At 44.8% G+C, this 18,383-nt stretch overlaps 1 protein-coding gene across 1 annotated transcript in view; it reads left to right on the top strand.

Annotated features, from left to right (window-relative positions):
- Nucleotides 1–18,383, top strand: part of TRMO (tRNA methyltransferase O) — a 221,092-nt gene that overhangs the window by 38,730 nt on the left and 163,979 nt on the right. The window contains exon 2 of the mRNA XM_078676327.1: nt 15,396–15,570. Within this exon, the coding sequence (XP_078532453.1) occupies nt 15,396–15,570 (175 nt within the window). The remainder of the gene's footprint in view (nt 1–15,395; nt 15,571–18,383) is intronic.

Here is an 18,383-nt window from a genome sequence, read left to right as displayed (position 1 = left end):
CAGGCAGCTGATCTCAGCCAATCGGAGTTGGAGTTGCAGACGAAGTCGGTAGTTGATTGTGTAGTTACCGACTGAGGGGGGGAGGGGGAGGGGGGGGTTTCTGTATGTATGTGTGTGCATGCGTGTGTGTGTGCGTGCGCGCGGCGGGGGAGGGAGGTTCTCTATGTGTGTGGGTGTGTGTGTGTGTGCGTGTGTGTCTGCTTACAAGGAGCCAAGGGAGAAAGGAGATTGTGAACGCGCGCGCGACCTGATCCGATTCCGCAAGGTTGCGCGTGCACATCACTTGTCTCCTGTCTCCCTTGACTCCTTGTAAGCAGAAATGATTACAATAGAGTCTCGCAGCCCCCCCCCATATTATTAGGTCGATTAAATTGAATAGCAGTAAAATTAGGGGGCAGCACCGCAACCAGGTCCGGCATAGAAGACTCATTAAGCCACGTTTCTGTGACACATAAGAGGTCCAGGCTCTCTTCTTGTAGAAGCGAAAAGACCTCAAGGCAGTGCTTCTGTAGTGAGCAGGTGTTAAGCAGTGCAAACCTGCACCCTTGATGGCTGGCCTGCTTTAACGGATTTACCCTTAGTGGGGCATTATTTAACTTCCTCTGGTTTACTTGCAATTTCAGCAGTCCCTCTCGCTCAAGTTTTGCTAGTAATCTATCGGGCAACGGATGGGCTCCATTCTTCAGGGAGGGCAGACAAAAAGGCGGCCTGGTCCCGACGGTCGCGGACGGGTGCACGCGGGCTTGCCTTTGGCGCGCCCGCTGCGCGCATCCGCTACGCGTCAGAGCCGGCATTCCCCTGAAGTAGTGGTTGACAGGGGGAAGGCCCGCCTTCACCGTCCCCGGAAGTACCTCACTCCCTGGGGGAACCCGGCTATTGGTCAGAAGAGCCCTCCACTCAAACGGCACAAGCCGTGGTGGACCGGGGCCAATGACCGCTAGGAGGCGCCGGAGGAAGGAGTCCGAAGCCGGGGGTAAGTCGGGAGAGGGAGTATTAAAACATCAAGCAGTGCAATAGGATTAAATGAACAATTTAAAACAGAATGTGCTAGTCTGAGGAACAGTTAAATGAAGTGTAAAATTAGATCACGAGAAGCGCTCTGGGCAGTCTAGAAAAACTCTAGTAGCGTAGCTAGCGCCTCACCAGGTATGCGGTCCCATTTAATTTCCAGACCTCAACATTTAATCTTCCCTTAGCTAGTAAAAAGATTGGCGATGAAAGGAAAAACCTGAGTCGTATTAGTAAGAAGGATCTTGCTAAATACTTATTGAATTTCCAGTTTTCAGGTCACCTGGATGCCAATCTAGCAGCAGAAGAATTGTCTAATGGGTTGCTAGGAGCCTTAGACACTCTGGCTCCCTTTTCGAACCACTATGTAGCAAGAAGAAAACCCTCCGTTCCATGGTACTCGGACAAACTCAGAAAGCCGAGGCAAGCTTGCCGTAAGCAGGAAAGGATCTGGCAAATAGATCTGGCGCCTGTGGGTAGAGAGCTACATAGACAGAGCTTAAGGGTCTATAAAGCGGCCATTATGAAGGAAAAAAGAATGTATTATTCCAAGATCACTGCGTCTATGAAATCTTCCAGAGAGCTCTTCAAGGTCATTAACTCCCTTATCTCTCCTCCGGTTGCTGACTCTGTGGATTGCTCTCAAGAACTCCGTGACAGAATGGCAGATTTTTTTCGCACCAAGATCACTGATATATTCTATTCTGGAGGACTATAATGTTGGAAGGGCTATGTCGGTTAACTCCGTATCTGATTCTAATGTTTCAGTATTATTGGAGGACATACCTAAGTTACGCACTTTCCCTTGTATCTCACCTGAAATGACTGACCATCTTTTAGAAGGGGTCACCTCTGGGTCGTCTTTGGATGCCTGTCCCATAAAAGTGTTAAAACTTTGAAGGAAAGTTATTGTCCCCCACCTTACTGCAGTAATTAACATGGCTATCTCTCTGGGACAGTATCCAATTCCTTGGGAAACTGCTGTGGTTAAACCACTTTTAAAAAAACCTTCTCTGGACCCTTTGGAACAAAAAAATTATCACCCCATCTCGTTGTTACCAGTCTCAGCTAAGATTATGGAGAGATATTTGAATTCCCTGCTTAGCACATTTCTATCCGACTATCAGTTGCTAGATGGCTTACAGCATTGCTTTAGAAGCCATCAAAGCACTGAATCAGCGCTAACTGCAGTTCTTGACAACATCCGGGTTCAGGTCGATGCAGGGCACACTACCCTGCTGATTTTGCTCAACCTTACCGCAGCGTTTGACACCATATCTCATTTGAGGCTGGTTGATCGCCTCAAGGAGATAGGGGTTGGGCTTCTCTCCTCCTTCCTCAGTGAAAGGTCACAGATAGTGAAAATGGGCCATTTTTACTCAGCCTCCAATCCTCTGATATGTGGGGTGCCTCAGGGCTCTTCCCTGAGCCCTACTCTGTGTAATATTTATGTGGCCCCTCTAGCTAGTGTCGTAAGATCCTTTGGATTTGAGATACTGTCCTATGCTGACGACACTCAAATTATGGTGTCCATTACTAACAGCATTAGAGAATCTGCCGCAAGTTTTAATAACTGCATGCAGGCAGTCTCAGCTTGGATGGCTGGAAATTATCTAAAATTAAATGGGGAAAAAATGGAGATCCTGATTTTTGGCAATCAACATGAAATCTGGACTAAGGAGTGGTAACCAGATACGCTGGGTAGCTGCCCTTCTCATGTATGCCATAGGAATTTTGGGATAATCAGGTGGCTTAGAAAAATTTCCCATTTTGTTTCCTTTGAATCCAGAAAACAGGCAGTAATTGCTCTGGTAATGTCCAGACTTGATTACTGCAATTTAATCTCTGCACCTGAGCACACCCAATCACTATATCTGTAATCCAGTCAATCTGTTGCGCACAAGGAGATCAGCATGTAAATAAGTCCTTCCAAAAATGTAGTTCAATTTCCCACAGTTGTCAATCAGGGGAAGTGATCAGGTCACACTCTTCAATCAGATCTGTATGTTTTTTATTGTCCAATCAAATAACTGTTGATACAGCAGCAGCCGACGCGCGTTTCGCCCACAGGGCTTTTTCAAGGCTGCAACAAAATATGTGTACACTTGTTTTAGACAATGTACTACCACTGTTTCACAATGTGTACACACACTAGTTACCATTTGAACTTCAAATTCATTTTTCAACAGAATGAACCCCCGTGAATGTAAAAACAATATTCACTATTTTAACATTGCTACATTTGGAAAATGTTGTAAAACAAGAAATGTTATTACTTTTTTTTGCTAAAAAATATTTTATGTATTATTAATCCTCTGAGAATATGAGGTAAAAAATAACCTCATGCAGCAGTCCCATTTGTGTTGGTGGAGAGTATTTATATATCTTTCCCTTAGGGAACTCAAAATAGGTCCCCATCATAAGGATAGTACAAAAATATATCATATCCTTTATGTGATATGGAGTGGTCCTGTCATGCATCACCCACGCAACCATCACCAAGTGCGTAGTGCATTTTGAGCGGCTCATCCCTAATCTCACCTTCGGGATGTGAGCTGCATCAGAAAATTCGTATTTTCTCCTGAATTGTCCAGGTGATGTTTAAGTCTTGCGATAGTTTAAATCCAATGATGGAAGCAGATAGATTGAGGTGATGTAAATATAATCACTCTCTATATTTCTGCAAGGGGAAATAATGTGAGTCCGTTATCCTGATCTATTACATTCTATGGTGTCCATAGTATGTCAGCACACATGTATACTATTGAAAAAGTTCCCAGATTAATTATATAGTTTTGCTGTAAACTTGGCACAGTGCCTCTCTCATCTTTGAGCCTCCATTGCCAACATCTTTTCTATAGAAGTCCATTGAAGCTTCCATATAGGCGACGAGTAAAAACATTTTTATCATGAAAAAATGTTGTTTGCTATGCAGACAGGGAATGCAAATATAATATTAAGTGATTATGTAGAAAAACGTGATTTAGAACCTTACCCCAAGATGCAGGTAATAGTCCTCTTTATATTTCAAGATGCTCCTTCATCAATTGAGCACTTTCGAGTTTTTCGAGCATCATTCCTAATTGTATCCCAGTGCCTGATCCTGATACATCTTGCAAACATGGGACAGCATCTGATCGTAAAACGATGGCGGGAGTGTGAAAATGAAAACAAAAACGATCAGAGTATTCGTTAAAAAGGCGCAACTAAAAACCTCTGACCAACAAACCACCCCGCCTTTTCACGTTCATGAGCCTACCTTGAGATATGTCGATGTCTCTTACGGTGCGTATCCGTCTAGTTCATTAGCAAAGTAAGCACCGCGTCCGTGATGCCGCCATTCATTTAAACCCGCACGGCATGGGAAGCACACTTAAGCATAGAGAACGGACTCACAACTACGAACTCCCTTATTGTTTCGCTAGAGTACCCACCATTTTGTAGTTGATCATTAATAGACAGAATTCAAGAACATATCAGAGGGAAAGGCCAGGGCCTCCGGGTAGTCGTGCGCTATACAAGTACCTCTACATTTACATTTACATTTACACTTGTCTTCCGCTTTCGACCGTGTAAACAGAAACAAGTTATGGGAGACCCTCGTGGGTATGGGCGTGGACAAAGATATTGTCCTCTTCCTCTGTGAGCTTTTTTAAATTTATTTTTTTAACTTTATTTATGCATTTCCATCAATACAAAGAAACAGATAAGCATGAATGCTTAGCAGTCCAAAACCAAAAGATGTCACAGACTTCCAGAATCAGCATCTACAGTGTCCAAAAGCAGATTCAACAAAAACACTAATTAAGAAAACAAATTGCATCAATAATAGCGTGGTATATTAGGGTCTGTAGGCCAGCCTCACTTATAACTGTGACCAGTAGCATTATCCCCTTCAGGTAGCCATGTCTCCCACTTCCCTGACTGGAGCAGTTCCTGAATCCGGTACATTTTCTATTATGAGTATGATAATATGTAGACCAGACTTTCGAGCAGAATCACCCCACTCCTGTCGGAACAATTCCCTGCTCTAACTGCATTTCATTTTCTTGTCTAAGAGCCTCGACATATGACTTGTATAGCCCCCAGATGTCCTTAGGGCGGGATGTGCTGGGTATTGTGTCTGCATAAAGCTCACTGTTCACGTTACAATATGCAATACTGCGCAGCCATAGTATAAATCTCCCATCTTAATCAGGTCAAACTTTGTGAGGGTACATTTGGATGTGATAGGGATTAGTCGAGGATTAACTATAGGAAGGGTGGAGGAGTAGAGCCTCTCCGTTCCAGTGACCCGGCATAGTTTGTGCCATGCCCAACTCGTGGAAGATACAGTCTGAATATCGACAGGGTCTCTGGGGAAAGCCTAAGGGTAAACCCTCCGACAGGCGCCCGGGTGATACCAGGTCTGCTGCCTGTCTCAAATAGAGAATACGGACGTCAGGATGATACAAAGAAAAAGCATAACTGCTCTGTGCTACCAGATAATAGAGCTGGAAATCTGGCACTTTATAACTCCCTCTCTTATAGGGTAACACGAGGACTGCCCAGGGGACCCGTGCCTGTTTACCCCCCCAAACAAGTTTACTCAGATGTGAACAAAGTGTGTTAAAAAATTATAGGTGAGGGGAATCGGTATGTTATTAAAGAAAAACAAAAATTTGGGTAGGGCTACCATTTTAATAATGGCCACACGTCCTACTATCAACAGGGGTAACTTCAACCATTTTTCTATCTGAATGCCAAGTGCATCTATAGCCCTACCATAATTGAGACAGAGTATTTGGGATGTATCCAGGTGAATATGAATGCCCAAGTACTTTACCGACTCGGTACACGATTCCAGAGGAAACTCCAGTTCCCATGGTTTCGTGCTGGGTGTAAGTGGAAAGATGACTGACTTATGCCAATTAATGCCCAGTCCTGAAAAGTTGCCATAGCGGATAATCTCCCTGATCAGCTCTGTCAAATTATCCTGGGGGTGCCTGACACATAAGGTAGTGTCGTCGGCATATAACGATACCAATAAGGGGCCAGTATTGAATTGTAATCCCCTGTGCAGGAGTTTTTCCTAAAAATGACTTATGCGGGTGTCCATGGCCAGAATGAACAATAAAAGGGACAATGGGCAGCCCTGTGTATTATATAAGAGGGTTGGTGTGGCAATAAAACCCATAGGCATGCCCATGCGGCGCATTATGGAGAGGAAAAAGGACCATTCCGGAGAGTCAAAGGCCTTCTCCATGTCTAGAAGGACGGCGGCCGCAGGGGTCTCTGGGTCGATCCTGTGGAGGACCGAAAACAGTGTGTGGATATTCAGGGAGGTGGAGCGATGAGGCACAAACCACGATTGAGCTGGGGAAATTATCAATTGCATAAGTTGAGACAGCCTGTTGCAGATGACCTTAGCCAATCTCTTATTATCTAATTTTAGCAGGGACAGCGGACGATATGAGCCACATTGCCTAGGGTCTTTGCCAGGTTTGGGAAGAAGGATTATAACCTCCTCGCATAGGGTAGGGGGAAGAATCTGTTGTTCTAAGGCCTCTGCATATACTTCAATAAGTTTAGGGGCCAGAATGTCTTTGAACGTTTTGTAAAATTCGCCCGTGAATACGTCCAACCTGGGAGCCGAGGAACCACGAATGGTGTCAATGACAAGTAGCACATCCGCTACAGAAATAGGTTCAGCCAAAAAGTCCTGCATGTATTTTTCCAGGTATACCAAACGCAACTTCATCCAGGTAACCTTCTTGTGCTGCTTCATCTTCTCCAAGTGTGGGCTTATATAAATTGGAGAAGAACCTCAGAAAGCTATTCTGGATGTCTTTGGTGGAGGAAGAAGTGTGTGCGTCAGGGGACTTTAGCTCAGTTATGTATGTTTTGTGCTATCGCGGTCGCAATAATTGTGCAAGGGCCCTGCCGGGTCTCTTCCCCCCTCTCTGTATCTTCTAGCAGTCTGGTATTTACCCCAAAACAGAATTTCCCTGTCCGCTGTATTCCTGTAGTTCTCTAATAACACCAGTTGTCTCTGTTCATACGTGGGAGATGCACGTCGCATTGAAGTCTCATCTAGTGTCTTGAGATCTAGCTCCAGTCTCAACAGTGTGTTGCGTAAATCTCTAAGGATGCCAGCGTGCTTGGTGTATATGTGCCCCTGAGGACTGCTTTGAAACCCTCCCAGAGCACTGCCCATGAGTCTTCCGAACCAGTGTTTAAATCAAAATAGTCGACTATAGCCTCTTGTGTTTCTGCCCTGAAAACTTCATCCTGCAGCGCACGGTTAGGGAACCGCCATTGTCATTCAAATCCCTCTGGGCGGGGTAACTGTAACTGTAAGTTAACTGGGGAGTGATCAGAATAAGTCCTAGGCAGAGTTTCCAACTGTGTGCACCAGCCTTATATGTTGGTCGAGAGGCGACAATAGTCTATCATGGTCCATGTGTCGTGCTGTCCTGAATTGTGTGTGTACTCTGTCGTGTTGGGGTTGCGTGTCCACCAGAAATCTAATAAAGAGAACTTATCGCATAGCTCCCGGAGAGCGCAGCGAGCCCAGGGTTTGGTGTCCTGTGCCTCTGATGTACTATCCATGACAGGGTCAGGTAAGAGGTTAAAGACTCCGCCCACCATTACTGTCTGCCGGTCAAGCTTGTCTATATGGGAAGACAGGGCATGGAAAAAATCAGGGGCATCAACATTGGGGGCGTATATGCACATAAATGTCACCTTCCTGCAAGATAGGATACCAGAAGCTGTTAAATATCGGCCTTTATTGTCCTGTTGTACAGAACTCGTGCGGAAGGGCACCCCTGTTGGGAATCAAAATGGCTTTGCCCCTAGCGTAAATACTATAATTTGCAAAATACCTATATTCTCCCCAGCTAGACCCAAAGTGCGCCCTGTCAGTCTTGGGCAGATGAGTTTCTTGTAAAAATGCAACATCCACCCTGTGCCTCGCTAAATAGTGCATGATCTGACGTAGCTTACGATTGTCATTTAAGCCTCGCACGTTCCATGAGATTAGAGTGAGGCCCAATTGACCCTCGACATTACCGAACCTGATCATCTAAAAACTGTAATGATCTCATTATTGCAAACTGTCTACTCTGGATAGCAGTGATCGATGTGAAACATTGTAACCTCACCTGAACGGACTGACTCATACTAGAAATACCCCGACCCCCACCCACCACCCAGCCAGTCCCCAATCTGGGAAAGGCCAGACCCCAAATGAAAATGAACAAAAAGTACCAAAATACTTTACATAGCAATGACATTCCCAAAAAACAGTACCCCAATATGAACCGAACCGTCCTAAAAGGATATACCACGGGGGCAGCAACGCCCCCGCTGGACTCTCGCAAAATTGTGACTTGTTCCTGAAGGGTGAAACATAAAAGAATGTCAAATAACAGAGCAATCATCCAGTGCCAGAATTCGACAATAGTTCTGCGCTTGCATCTGAGCCGCTGTGTGGGGGTGATGGCCTGGACCTGGCCCCATCTGCAAGATTGTTCCTCTGTTTGTACATTTTGCAGAACTCCTGTGCCTCCGACGGGTTGTCAAAAATTCGGGCCCTTCCATCCACATCCACCTTCAACCGAGCAAGATACAGCATTCCATAGCTCATATTCAGGTTTCTCAGGGCGGCCTTAACACTGTTGAATTTCCGCCTAGCATCCTGCACCATGGCGGTGAAATCTGGCTAGAAGGATAACTTGGCGCCCTGCCAGTCCACCTCTCCCTTTTCTCTTGCTAAGTGCAGGATCGTATTCCTGTCCCTGAAGTTCATGACACGTGCCACAATAGGCCTGGGAGGAAGACCAGAGTTTGAATGAGGACAAAGCCAGGGGTGAAAGACTCCTTGCCGAACAGCCCCAGTAGCAGAGTTTCGACGAACAGATCCATGCGGCCAGTAGGGGTCGATTTCAGGAAACCAATAATGCGTACGTTATTTCGTCGGCTCCACGCTTCCAAGTCCTAATTCTTAAAAGCCACTTCCTTTGAAATGCGCTCCTCTTGTTCTAGACAGTTAGCTGATTGTGCCGTCCCATCCTCAATATCTGATATGCGGGCTTCAGCGAGGTCCAACCTTCTGTTGTGCGCTTGTACTTTGGTGCTTAAACTTGCAATGGTGTTATCGAGGGAATCTAATCGGCTATCCAGCGCCTTGAAACCAGCCCGCGTCTCTTGAAGTAATGAGTTTGCAGCGTCGGAGGAGCCATCTCCAGGGGCCGGACTCTGCGCTGATTCCGCCATATTGAAGGTTTGCGTGACGGAGGTGTCCGCCAGTTTCTTAAAAGGCAATGTTTTCTGTTTCGGATCTTTGCCGCCCATGCCGCGCTAGGAGCTACTGCCGTCACCAGACAGGACCCAAGGGTGATTCCGTGGTGTATCAATCCCTCCTATGTGGCGCGAGTGTGTACAAGTGATAACGTGTAGCCCCCAGCAACAAAACAGTAGGGCCTGAAGTCTGCTCATAGGGATGCTGCGCCACCGCAGCGTGAGGAAATGACCCGTCTCGTGGTCCGGCTCAATGGTTACTATGCCGGGACCTTTGCGACTCCCAGCCTACGGTAAGAGTCAATGGTGGCTGCGGGAGGATTCACTGCGGGGGGAGGGAGGCACTCACCAGAGATCCATGCAGCCGTTGGTGTTCCGGGCAGCCACGGCCTCAGAAAGCCGGAGGGAGACTTGAGCTGATCCCGCCGAGGGGGGAGTCTCGTCACAGGGTCCCAGCGTCTGTCCACGGGTGCCAGGCGATTCCACACAGCGACCGGAAAGTCCGGCACTGCTCCCAGCGTTTATTCACCTCGTTCTTGCATCTCTGGGGGTAACAATGTCAGCAGGAACATGCCAGGATATTAGAGTGCCGGACGAAGCTTCAAAGCCGAGCAGCCATCTTGGTCGCCAGCTTGGCCACGCCCCCTTCCTCCGTGAGCTTCACAGGGATACTAAAGCAGAGATAAGTCATTTCCCAATTCAGAGAGGGGTGCGACAGGGCTGTACCCTGGCCCCTTTCTTATTTAACTTGTATATCAACAACTTGGAGAGGGTACTAGTTGACACACGGGTAGGCTTCTCTCAGGTGGGGCGGCTATTTTTAACTTCGCATCGCGGCTTGGTGAAAAACTAATAGGTGCATTCTTGGATATTTACAGAGCTAAGTGTTTAGCACAGTTAACATAATAGGTTTCTGAGACAACTCCTATGTGTACCCCATGGAACCTCTACTTTTTCTGTACACGAAGAACTGGGTATGTCTTACCTGTCAGACCTGTTGTCATTTCGCCCATTATCCTATTGGCTTAAAGTTTAGTTGAATAAGGGGACCGCATTACACAAAGACATCTTAAGGGATTGTGATGCCCTTGACTATGCCCACCACATCCCTTGGTTTAAATATATTCAGGAAGGATTCAGGACTCTTGGCAGGTAGGATCTCTTTAATGACCCAGGTTCAATACACAGGAAGGACTTACTTTGGGCCAAAGAGTCTTTTCGCAGACTCCGTGTGGTGAACAGGGAGTAGTGTGGGTTAATGAAGCCCAGTGTACGTAAATACATCATCCTGAAAACTGTACACACCACGGAACCGTATCTCCTTGGGCTTTCCCATACATAAAACTGTTTTCTATTGATGAGGTTCCGTTTTGAACTATTTTATCTCCTCCTCGTCCACCCTCGACGGAGTAGAAAGGTGAGACCCTGCCACTATGCTGTTGTGACAGCAAGTCCCCTCAGGACATGATTAATTTTTTAATGTTTTGTATCTATTGTGAGGTGTAGAGGAAGACCTAATTAATCCAAATTTTAAAATCAGCAAATTTTAATCAAGTGCGTTCTGCATTTACTTTTCTAGCTATGCTCTCAGGGTCCACGTTATGGTATGTTCTTAATTTTTTAAAGGCCGCAGTTAGGCTTAGATCCAGCTGTGATTAGCATTATCTACTCATTTTAATATCTTTTTGGATGAGAAATGGCGATTGATGATACCAATTGGATGGGAGCTTATAGCTTTGTTGTATTTATAATTTTTATGGTTTTTATCACAAAAGCGGAATAAAGTTTTATTGATTGATTGATTGAGTGAAAGATAAACAATAATTTTAGGCAGGAAGTAAAGGGTTGTTATTTGTACAGCCCATGTTGTCATCTGGAGCTTGGTACTGTGGAAGGAAGGTGTCAGTGGCTTGTGGAATCAGATACAGTACATTGTAATGAACAGCTCATTACGTTTCTAACGAGCAAGCTCTAAGACAACCCCTTCTTTACTCCGGGAATGCTAGCTTTGTACCTGCGATATATTTATTTATTTTGATGGACCAGCGGAACCGTTGTACTAATGACATTCGCTACACAAGGTTTCAGCTCTTTGTGATAGTTTCTGAGACGATTATTTCTAGCCTTCTGTCGGCATTTGGGATTTACACACGTTGGAGGTGGCCTTCTATGGCAGTCTGCAAATTAGTGTTGTTTTGTAGGAAGCTACTATTTCAAATAAAATAACCGAAGGTATGAAAGTAAAATCTACCTGTATCAAACCGTAAATGCAAACAAGCATTTACAATGCAACAGTCTCGCCTTTGCAAAAGTTAGAGCTATTGGCATTGGAAATGACACATTTTTTATTTATGTGTTGGTTTTGAAAACAGATAAATAAATGGCATTGTCAATTACAATGCAAATAACTTAATCTCTCGCAAATGCGATACCTATTGCATTTGCACCCACACACACACACACACACACACACACACACACAGCCACACACACACACAGAGCCACACACACACACACAGAGCCACACACACACACACACACACACACACACACACACCCACACATACACACACACACACATAGGTGTGGTGGTGGTGGATGTGGTGGTGGATTTGGTGGTGTTGGATGTGGTGGTGGTAGTGGTGGATGTGGTGGGCGTGGTGGTGGTGTATGTGGTGGTGTATGTGGTGGTGGTGTTGGATGTGGTGGTGTTGGATGTGGTGGTGTTGGATGTGGTGGTGGTAGTGGTGGATGTGGTGGTGGATGTGGTGGTGGTGGATGTGGTGGCGGTGGATGTGGATGTGGTGGTGGTGGATGTGGGGGTGGCGGTGGATGTGGATGTGTTGGTGGTGGATGTGGTGGTGGAGATGGCTGTGGTAGATGTGATGGTGGTGGATGTGGTGGTGGAGGTGGATGTGGTGGATTTGGTGGTGGATGTAGTGGTGGTGGATGTGGCGGTGGTGGATGTGGTGGTAGTGGTGGATATTGTGGTGGTGGAGGATGTGGTGGTGGTGGATGTGGTGGTGGAGGATGTGGTGGATGTGGCGATGGTGGACGTGGTGGTGGATGTGGTGGTGGATGTGGTGGTGGATGTGGTGGTGGATGTGGTGGTGGTGGTGATGGTGGATGTGGTGGTGGATGTGGTGGTGGATGTGGTGATGGTGGATGTGGTGGTGGATGTGGTGACGGTGGTGTATGTGGTGGACGTGGTGGTGGTGGACGTGGTGGTGGTGGGTGTGGTGGACGTGGTGGTGGTGGTGGTGTATGCGGTGGTGGATGTGGTGGTGGATGTGGTGGTGGGTGGTTTGATGGTCTTGCGCCAATAGTAAAGGAGAGTGCACAAACGAGGCCACGCCTCACTTAAGTGGCCACCCACCATCAGGTTCCCTAAGCAGGGTTCTCAAACTGACTCGCAATAATTCACCAATGTACATTCATTGTAGTACCCATAGCGGATGCTTCAAAGGTGACTGAGGTCTTCAGTTGAGTGTGCATGGGTTTCTTCTGCACCATCTGGTGATCTTACTGCCTGTCGTAGCCAATATGTAGTAAGCATTTCCGAGATTCAGTGGGATTAATAACTGATTTCTTGAAGCAGGATGCCCATAAATAACGCTCCCTAAATCAGCCAGCTGTCAACCAACTTCAGCTGCGTACTCGCGAGACCCCCGTGACGTAAAACAACCCTGGCAACGCTCGTGTTCCAAGGAGCTGAACTCAGCTGGACTCTTCACAGCAACTGGAACCATGTATGTGCCAAGCGGCTCCCGGGCGCCGGTGGGACTCTTTCCCCACAGGTGTGTCTTTCCAGGAGTCTGTGGCTCCCTGGTGGCTCTCCTCGGTCAAAGGGTACGAGGGGTGGAGCTCTCGTTGAGCTCTCTCCTCTCAGTGTAGAAGAAGCACATGGTCAGTCTCTGGAGTACGTTTGAGGAAATTCATCTCACTAAATCAAGTGACGCACCTTTTTCAAAGCGAGGTACTAATCAGATCTACCTGATCGCCATCCTAACTTGTTACTGGGTCATGCTGATATTCGCACAGGAAGAACTAGGAAGTAGCTAATCTTACGAGGGTAATTTTGGGGGTAAAAAAAACACTTTCTGGTTTAGGATTTAATATTTTATTTTATCAAAACAAAAGTCAAATGTAGCCAGTTTTAACTATTTTCTCAGCAAGCTCAAGCCACTCCTTCCTTCCCACATTCCAGAAAAATATCACAAACACCAATATGTCGGAAAAGAAAGAAGGACACACAATTAGTCTAAATATCTTTTGTGGGAACAAACACATTTAATCTCTGTGTCATGTTTCTTGACACCTTCACGACTTCCTTCTGGGAAATAGCGTTAACATTTACATTTTGAATTTTGACGGTTAATATTGTGCCACAGACTCACTCTTGCTGAAGAAATTATAATATTGCTTTAATATGTGGTAATGGGAGTCGTTAATTTTTGCTATAGGCGGAAATAATGAAGCTTAACTTGCATTCAAGGAGAATTAATGAATGTCTTGTAGTATGTGTTCTGCAAACTGGCACCAAAAGTAGTTGCGGTTGACAAATTGGGTGATCAGCTGCGCACATGATAGAATTCAAGCAAGGCTAACTCATTCCGTCATACTCCAGAGGCCAATAAATTGAGTCTCATTACATTAGACTGGATAATTTATCGAGCTTGGAGCCAGTGCCATGTAAAAAGGAATTTTTCTGCAAGTTAAAACGGCAAGGTATTGAAAGATCACTATAGTCTGTCTTTTATTTTATCAAAGGTGGGGAAAATTAGACATTGGCCTTGTACTTCTCTTTCTCCTCTCTTGATTTCAATATGCCTAATGTGTACTTGTCTTGAAATGGTGTCTGAGCTTTATTTAAAGCGATAGCAGTCATTTTAGAATAGTGACACATACAAAGCTGCTATTTGTAAGGTCTCAACATATCCACTGAGGTCTAGAGGTGCGTGAGCCACTGATATTCTCGAGCCACGAGGTCTTGCTGGCAGGGCCGGCCATTCAACATTTCAGATTCATCATGATATCCGTTGTTTACATCTAGTTCTCTGAACTTGCCAAATAACTGTTTGCCAAATGTAGCTTCAAAATGACGCGATATATTAAAAAAGCCTTTGCGTGGCGTGAACGCATGTTTGCTTAATTGCTGGCTTGCGTGCAACGCGCGGCAGCAACACCACACAGGAGGCAGAAGAGCGCGTGCTGTCAGAATGATGACAGAGTGCAGGGCTAGTCATTGCATTATTGGCTTTGATGCATTTCTATCTGCCTGCGCTGAGTACATTACCATGCTGACAGGCCTTTCAGTGGAAAAGAGAGAGACCAGACAAAGAAGTGGACTCGATATCAGGAGGCTGACCTTCTCAGAGCAGGAGCCTCAGGTCCAAGAAAAGCTAATAAACCATTCATGCTAGGCCCGGGGCAGCGCCGAGAAGAGTCAGGCAAGTCACAGCACTCAGCTCATTAACTCGAACAGAGCATGCGGGTTCCATAGTTTCATTGCGATAATAAAATAACCAGAGCGCCTTTGGAGAACTCATCATTAGGAACAGGGTTGGATTGGGATCAAAATTCAGAAAAAATCGGCCCGAGCACACCAAAACACAAGTGCTTGAGCGCTCGCCATTTGTCTCTAAGCCCCGTCCTTTTCACATTGGGGGCGTGTTTTCTAGGATGTAAACAACAATCAAAAACACGCCCCCCAGTCTGAAAAGGACGGGGCTTAGAGACAAATGGTTCTTCTTTCGATCTAAGCCCCGTCCTTTTGCGATTGGGGGGGCGTGTTTTTGACTGAGAACGTCACTAGTAGAACAAAACTAAAAAACACGCCCCCCAATCCGAAAAGGACGGGGCTTAGATGGAGAGAATGACGACACTGAGACCTCTTCTCCAATGGCTGCCCGCCATTTAGGAGGCCATCCAATGGAGAAGAGGGGCGGGGTTAACCCTCGCTACTCAGTCATTAAATCTCGTGAGCAAGACTACGCATGTGCGCAGCCTACTCCACGCGAGACCTAAAAATGAATGTTGTTAATACTACAGTGTCTACATCTGTTGTTGGTTCTCTGGGTTTATGCATTTTTTATGTTTTGTAGGTAATATTTTGACCGTCCCCATTGGCTACATAGAGTCCTGTTTCATGGCAAAGAATGGGACGCCAAGACAACCGTCAGTTTGCAGCTTTTCACGAGCTTGCCTGAAGATACATAAAAGCGTTTTCAACAATCCCGAGCACTCCATAATAGGTCTGGATCAATTTTCCCATGTTTGGTACGTAAAAAAAGTAAACCATTTCTGTTTTGATGGGCGTTTTGAAGTAGACTGTCCTGGTAGACTGTATTTTCAAAAAGGTTGTAGGTAAGTGCATGAATTTGTTGTGTTGATGAGGTAACATGAACTATTTTTAGGTTGCTGAAGTCTCCGACAGAAGTCTTATTAGGTTACTGTACCCAGGGATTGTTCAGAGCAAACACTTCTGTCCTGCTCAATAACTTAGTGCATCTCTGATCAAAACTAATCAACCATTATCAGATTTTTTTTGTCTCATTTCACAAGTTTTTCTTCCTTGTGATTTATATTCAAAAGTACGAATCAGGAAAGCAGTCCCCTAGTGTCTGTTATAGATTCAGATGATATCTTTCAGACATGGCTATATATTCCTCACGTCGTCTATATTCTTACTGTTAGGAAATCACAGGCAATGTTTATTTACATGTAGTGGTATATTCTAGAATTCAAAGTAGATCCTTAAGACGAGAGGGATTTGTTGCCAGAGCATTTCTTGTATACATTTACATAGATAGCTGCATTGTAGGGAAAGAAAGAACATTAATTGAAATGCTGATAGCCCTGTGCAACACAGCGGTAATAATTTAGAATAGTGCATGTATGGGCTGAATTGCGTGACATGAGTGGGTAAGGATCAATTATTTCCAATATCCCCTCAATAAGTTGTGTGGAGAATTAATGCTGTAGAGTTATAAGTTGACGCTTCAACTTTCAAAGATAATTCAATATGTCTCAGTTCAGTTCAAAACTTTATTCATCAAGTTAAAACAGTCCTAAATGTACATATTAATGATAAAACATTGATAATAGAAGAGACGAACATCAAAACATTTCCTAATGGCAGAATTAAGACTATGGGTCCCATCAGTACAACAACAGCATCCTCCGTTAAACCCAAGCCAAAGTCTGCTTTCACCTAATAGTAAAGCAGCGAACACATGTAGTTTGGGAAAGCAATCATGTTTGCTGATAGTATGATTCAATGTGGTGTCTACACATCGTGGCATATGTTTAAAGCTAAAACTCTGAATGGGCCCAAAATCTTTTCCCTCCAGAGTTTAAACTCCGTTCCACGCTAAATCTTTTTTTCGTGAGTGGACCTTGGAAATGTGTATTTAGAGTCAAGGCGCAAGTTAGGCTTTTCATCTTTAAATTTCATTATTAGTTTAAGTTCATTCAATGATAAAGAGTTTTATTACAGTTTACAGGCTTTATTTCTCATTAAGAGATCAGTAAAGTTATTTTCTTTATTTTTGTCTTTATTGCAGTGACTCCACAAATCAAATAACTTTACAAATATCTCATCAAAGAAAATGTTTAGAATCAAACATTAATTATAAATTGCATTTGAGCATGTTCATCAAAAGAAATACGTTCCCTATGCTATAAATCATGATCAGAGCATTTAGGAAATCAAATGAGCATAAAGCTTCCCATTCGAATTAAAGTAACATAACTCCCCATGAAGAGCAGACCATAAGACTCATCCGAGTCTTTAGGAACCCAATTAGACCAGCATACAGTTGCTGTAGCAAGTTATCAAATCAATAACAAAATAAGGCCAGAAGAGGGAAACAGTGGTAGCAGTAGCCATGACTGTCAAGGTTCTGAAAGAGCACCCAAAAGAGTCTGCTAGAAACAAGCATTGGCATTGCCAATAGGTCTCGCTTGTGGGACCTTATAAGTATTTAGTTTTGCAGCACAATATCCTTGTTGCACCAAGGATATTGTGCTGCAAAACTAAATACTTATAAGGTCCCACAAGTGAGACCTATTGGCTATGCCAATGCTTGTTAAACTGTATCATTGCATGCAACGCATTGCCATCTCGGTTGCAGCTTGGAAAACGGCTCGTGAAGTAAAACCGAATTGAGTTTTTAAAGTGTATCATTGCATGCACCGCATTGCCATCTCTGTTCTATCTCATTGAAGCATTTAAAAAGAAGCTCCTGGCTTTGCTGTGGGGAGGGGGGGGAAGATAAATGCACTGCCATGAAAGTGGCTCTGGGGGGGGGGGGGCGCATTCCTTTGAAGTGTCGGGTCTGATGCAATTATGCGAGGCAGGCTGGTTAGGAAGCAAATGGCAAGGGAGGGAGGCTGAGGCTTTGATGTGGGGAGTCACAAGTGAAGTGAATAATTAGGGGAGGAGAACTGGCAGGCTGATAGGCAGAAGGCTCAGGCAAGCTCGTGCACGAAGGAGCTTGCTGTCACGTGATTCACGTGAACTTAAAGAAAACCACAGCGCAAGAAGCCCTTGGTTTCACGAGGATTTTCAGGACATGAATTCTCGCTCCGCTCGATGCGCTTGCGCGCATCGATAGGTCGCGAGACCTAAAACTCCTTTAACCTACGTAAGAACAGGCATTAATATAAAAGTCAAGAACACATATCGAAAACATTGTAGCAGGCTGTCTTTTTTTCACGACCCTGTCGAAAGACAGAGTTCCTCAGTAAGCAAGTACAGCTCCTCTGTTACAATGTAAATACATATGGATTAAAGTTTTTATCATGCGGTTAGCTACCGTCTTGCATGGTTAAATTCTTGAAACATCAGGCATGGTTTCTATAGGCCTCATACACCAATGGACATTCTACATCTCGACTTCTTTCACTGTGAGAGCAATGAACTACTAACTAAAAAAGGCAAAATCACAGTTTTTTTTATAAATGATTTTTATTTATTTCAATAAAGTAACATCAAGAACTTTTGCATGACGATTCAATCTGGCATTGTCATTATACAATAGCAATACATTTAAATGGCAGTGGTGAGGATATAGGGAAATACTCATTTA

Source organism: Lissotriton helveticus, chromosome 2_1 (genome assembly GCF_964261635.1).
Source record: "Lissotriton helveticus chromosome 2_1, aLisHel1.1, whole genome shotgun sequence".
Taxonomy (NCBI): domain Eukaryota; kingdom Metazoa; phylum Chordata; class Amphibia; order Caudata; family Salamandridae; genus Lissotriton; species Lissotriton helveticus.
The sequence above is the reverse complement of the archived record's forward strand: the minus strand, read 5'-3'. Positions and strand labels throughout refer to the sequence as shown.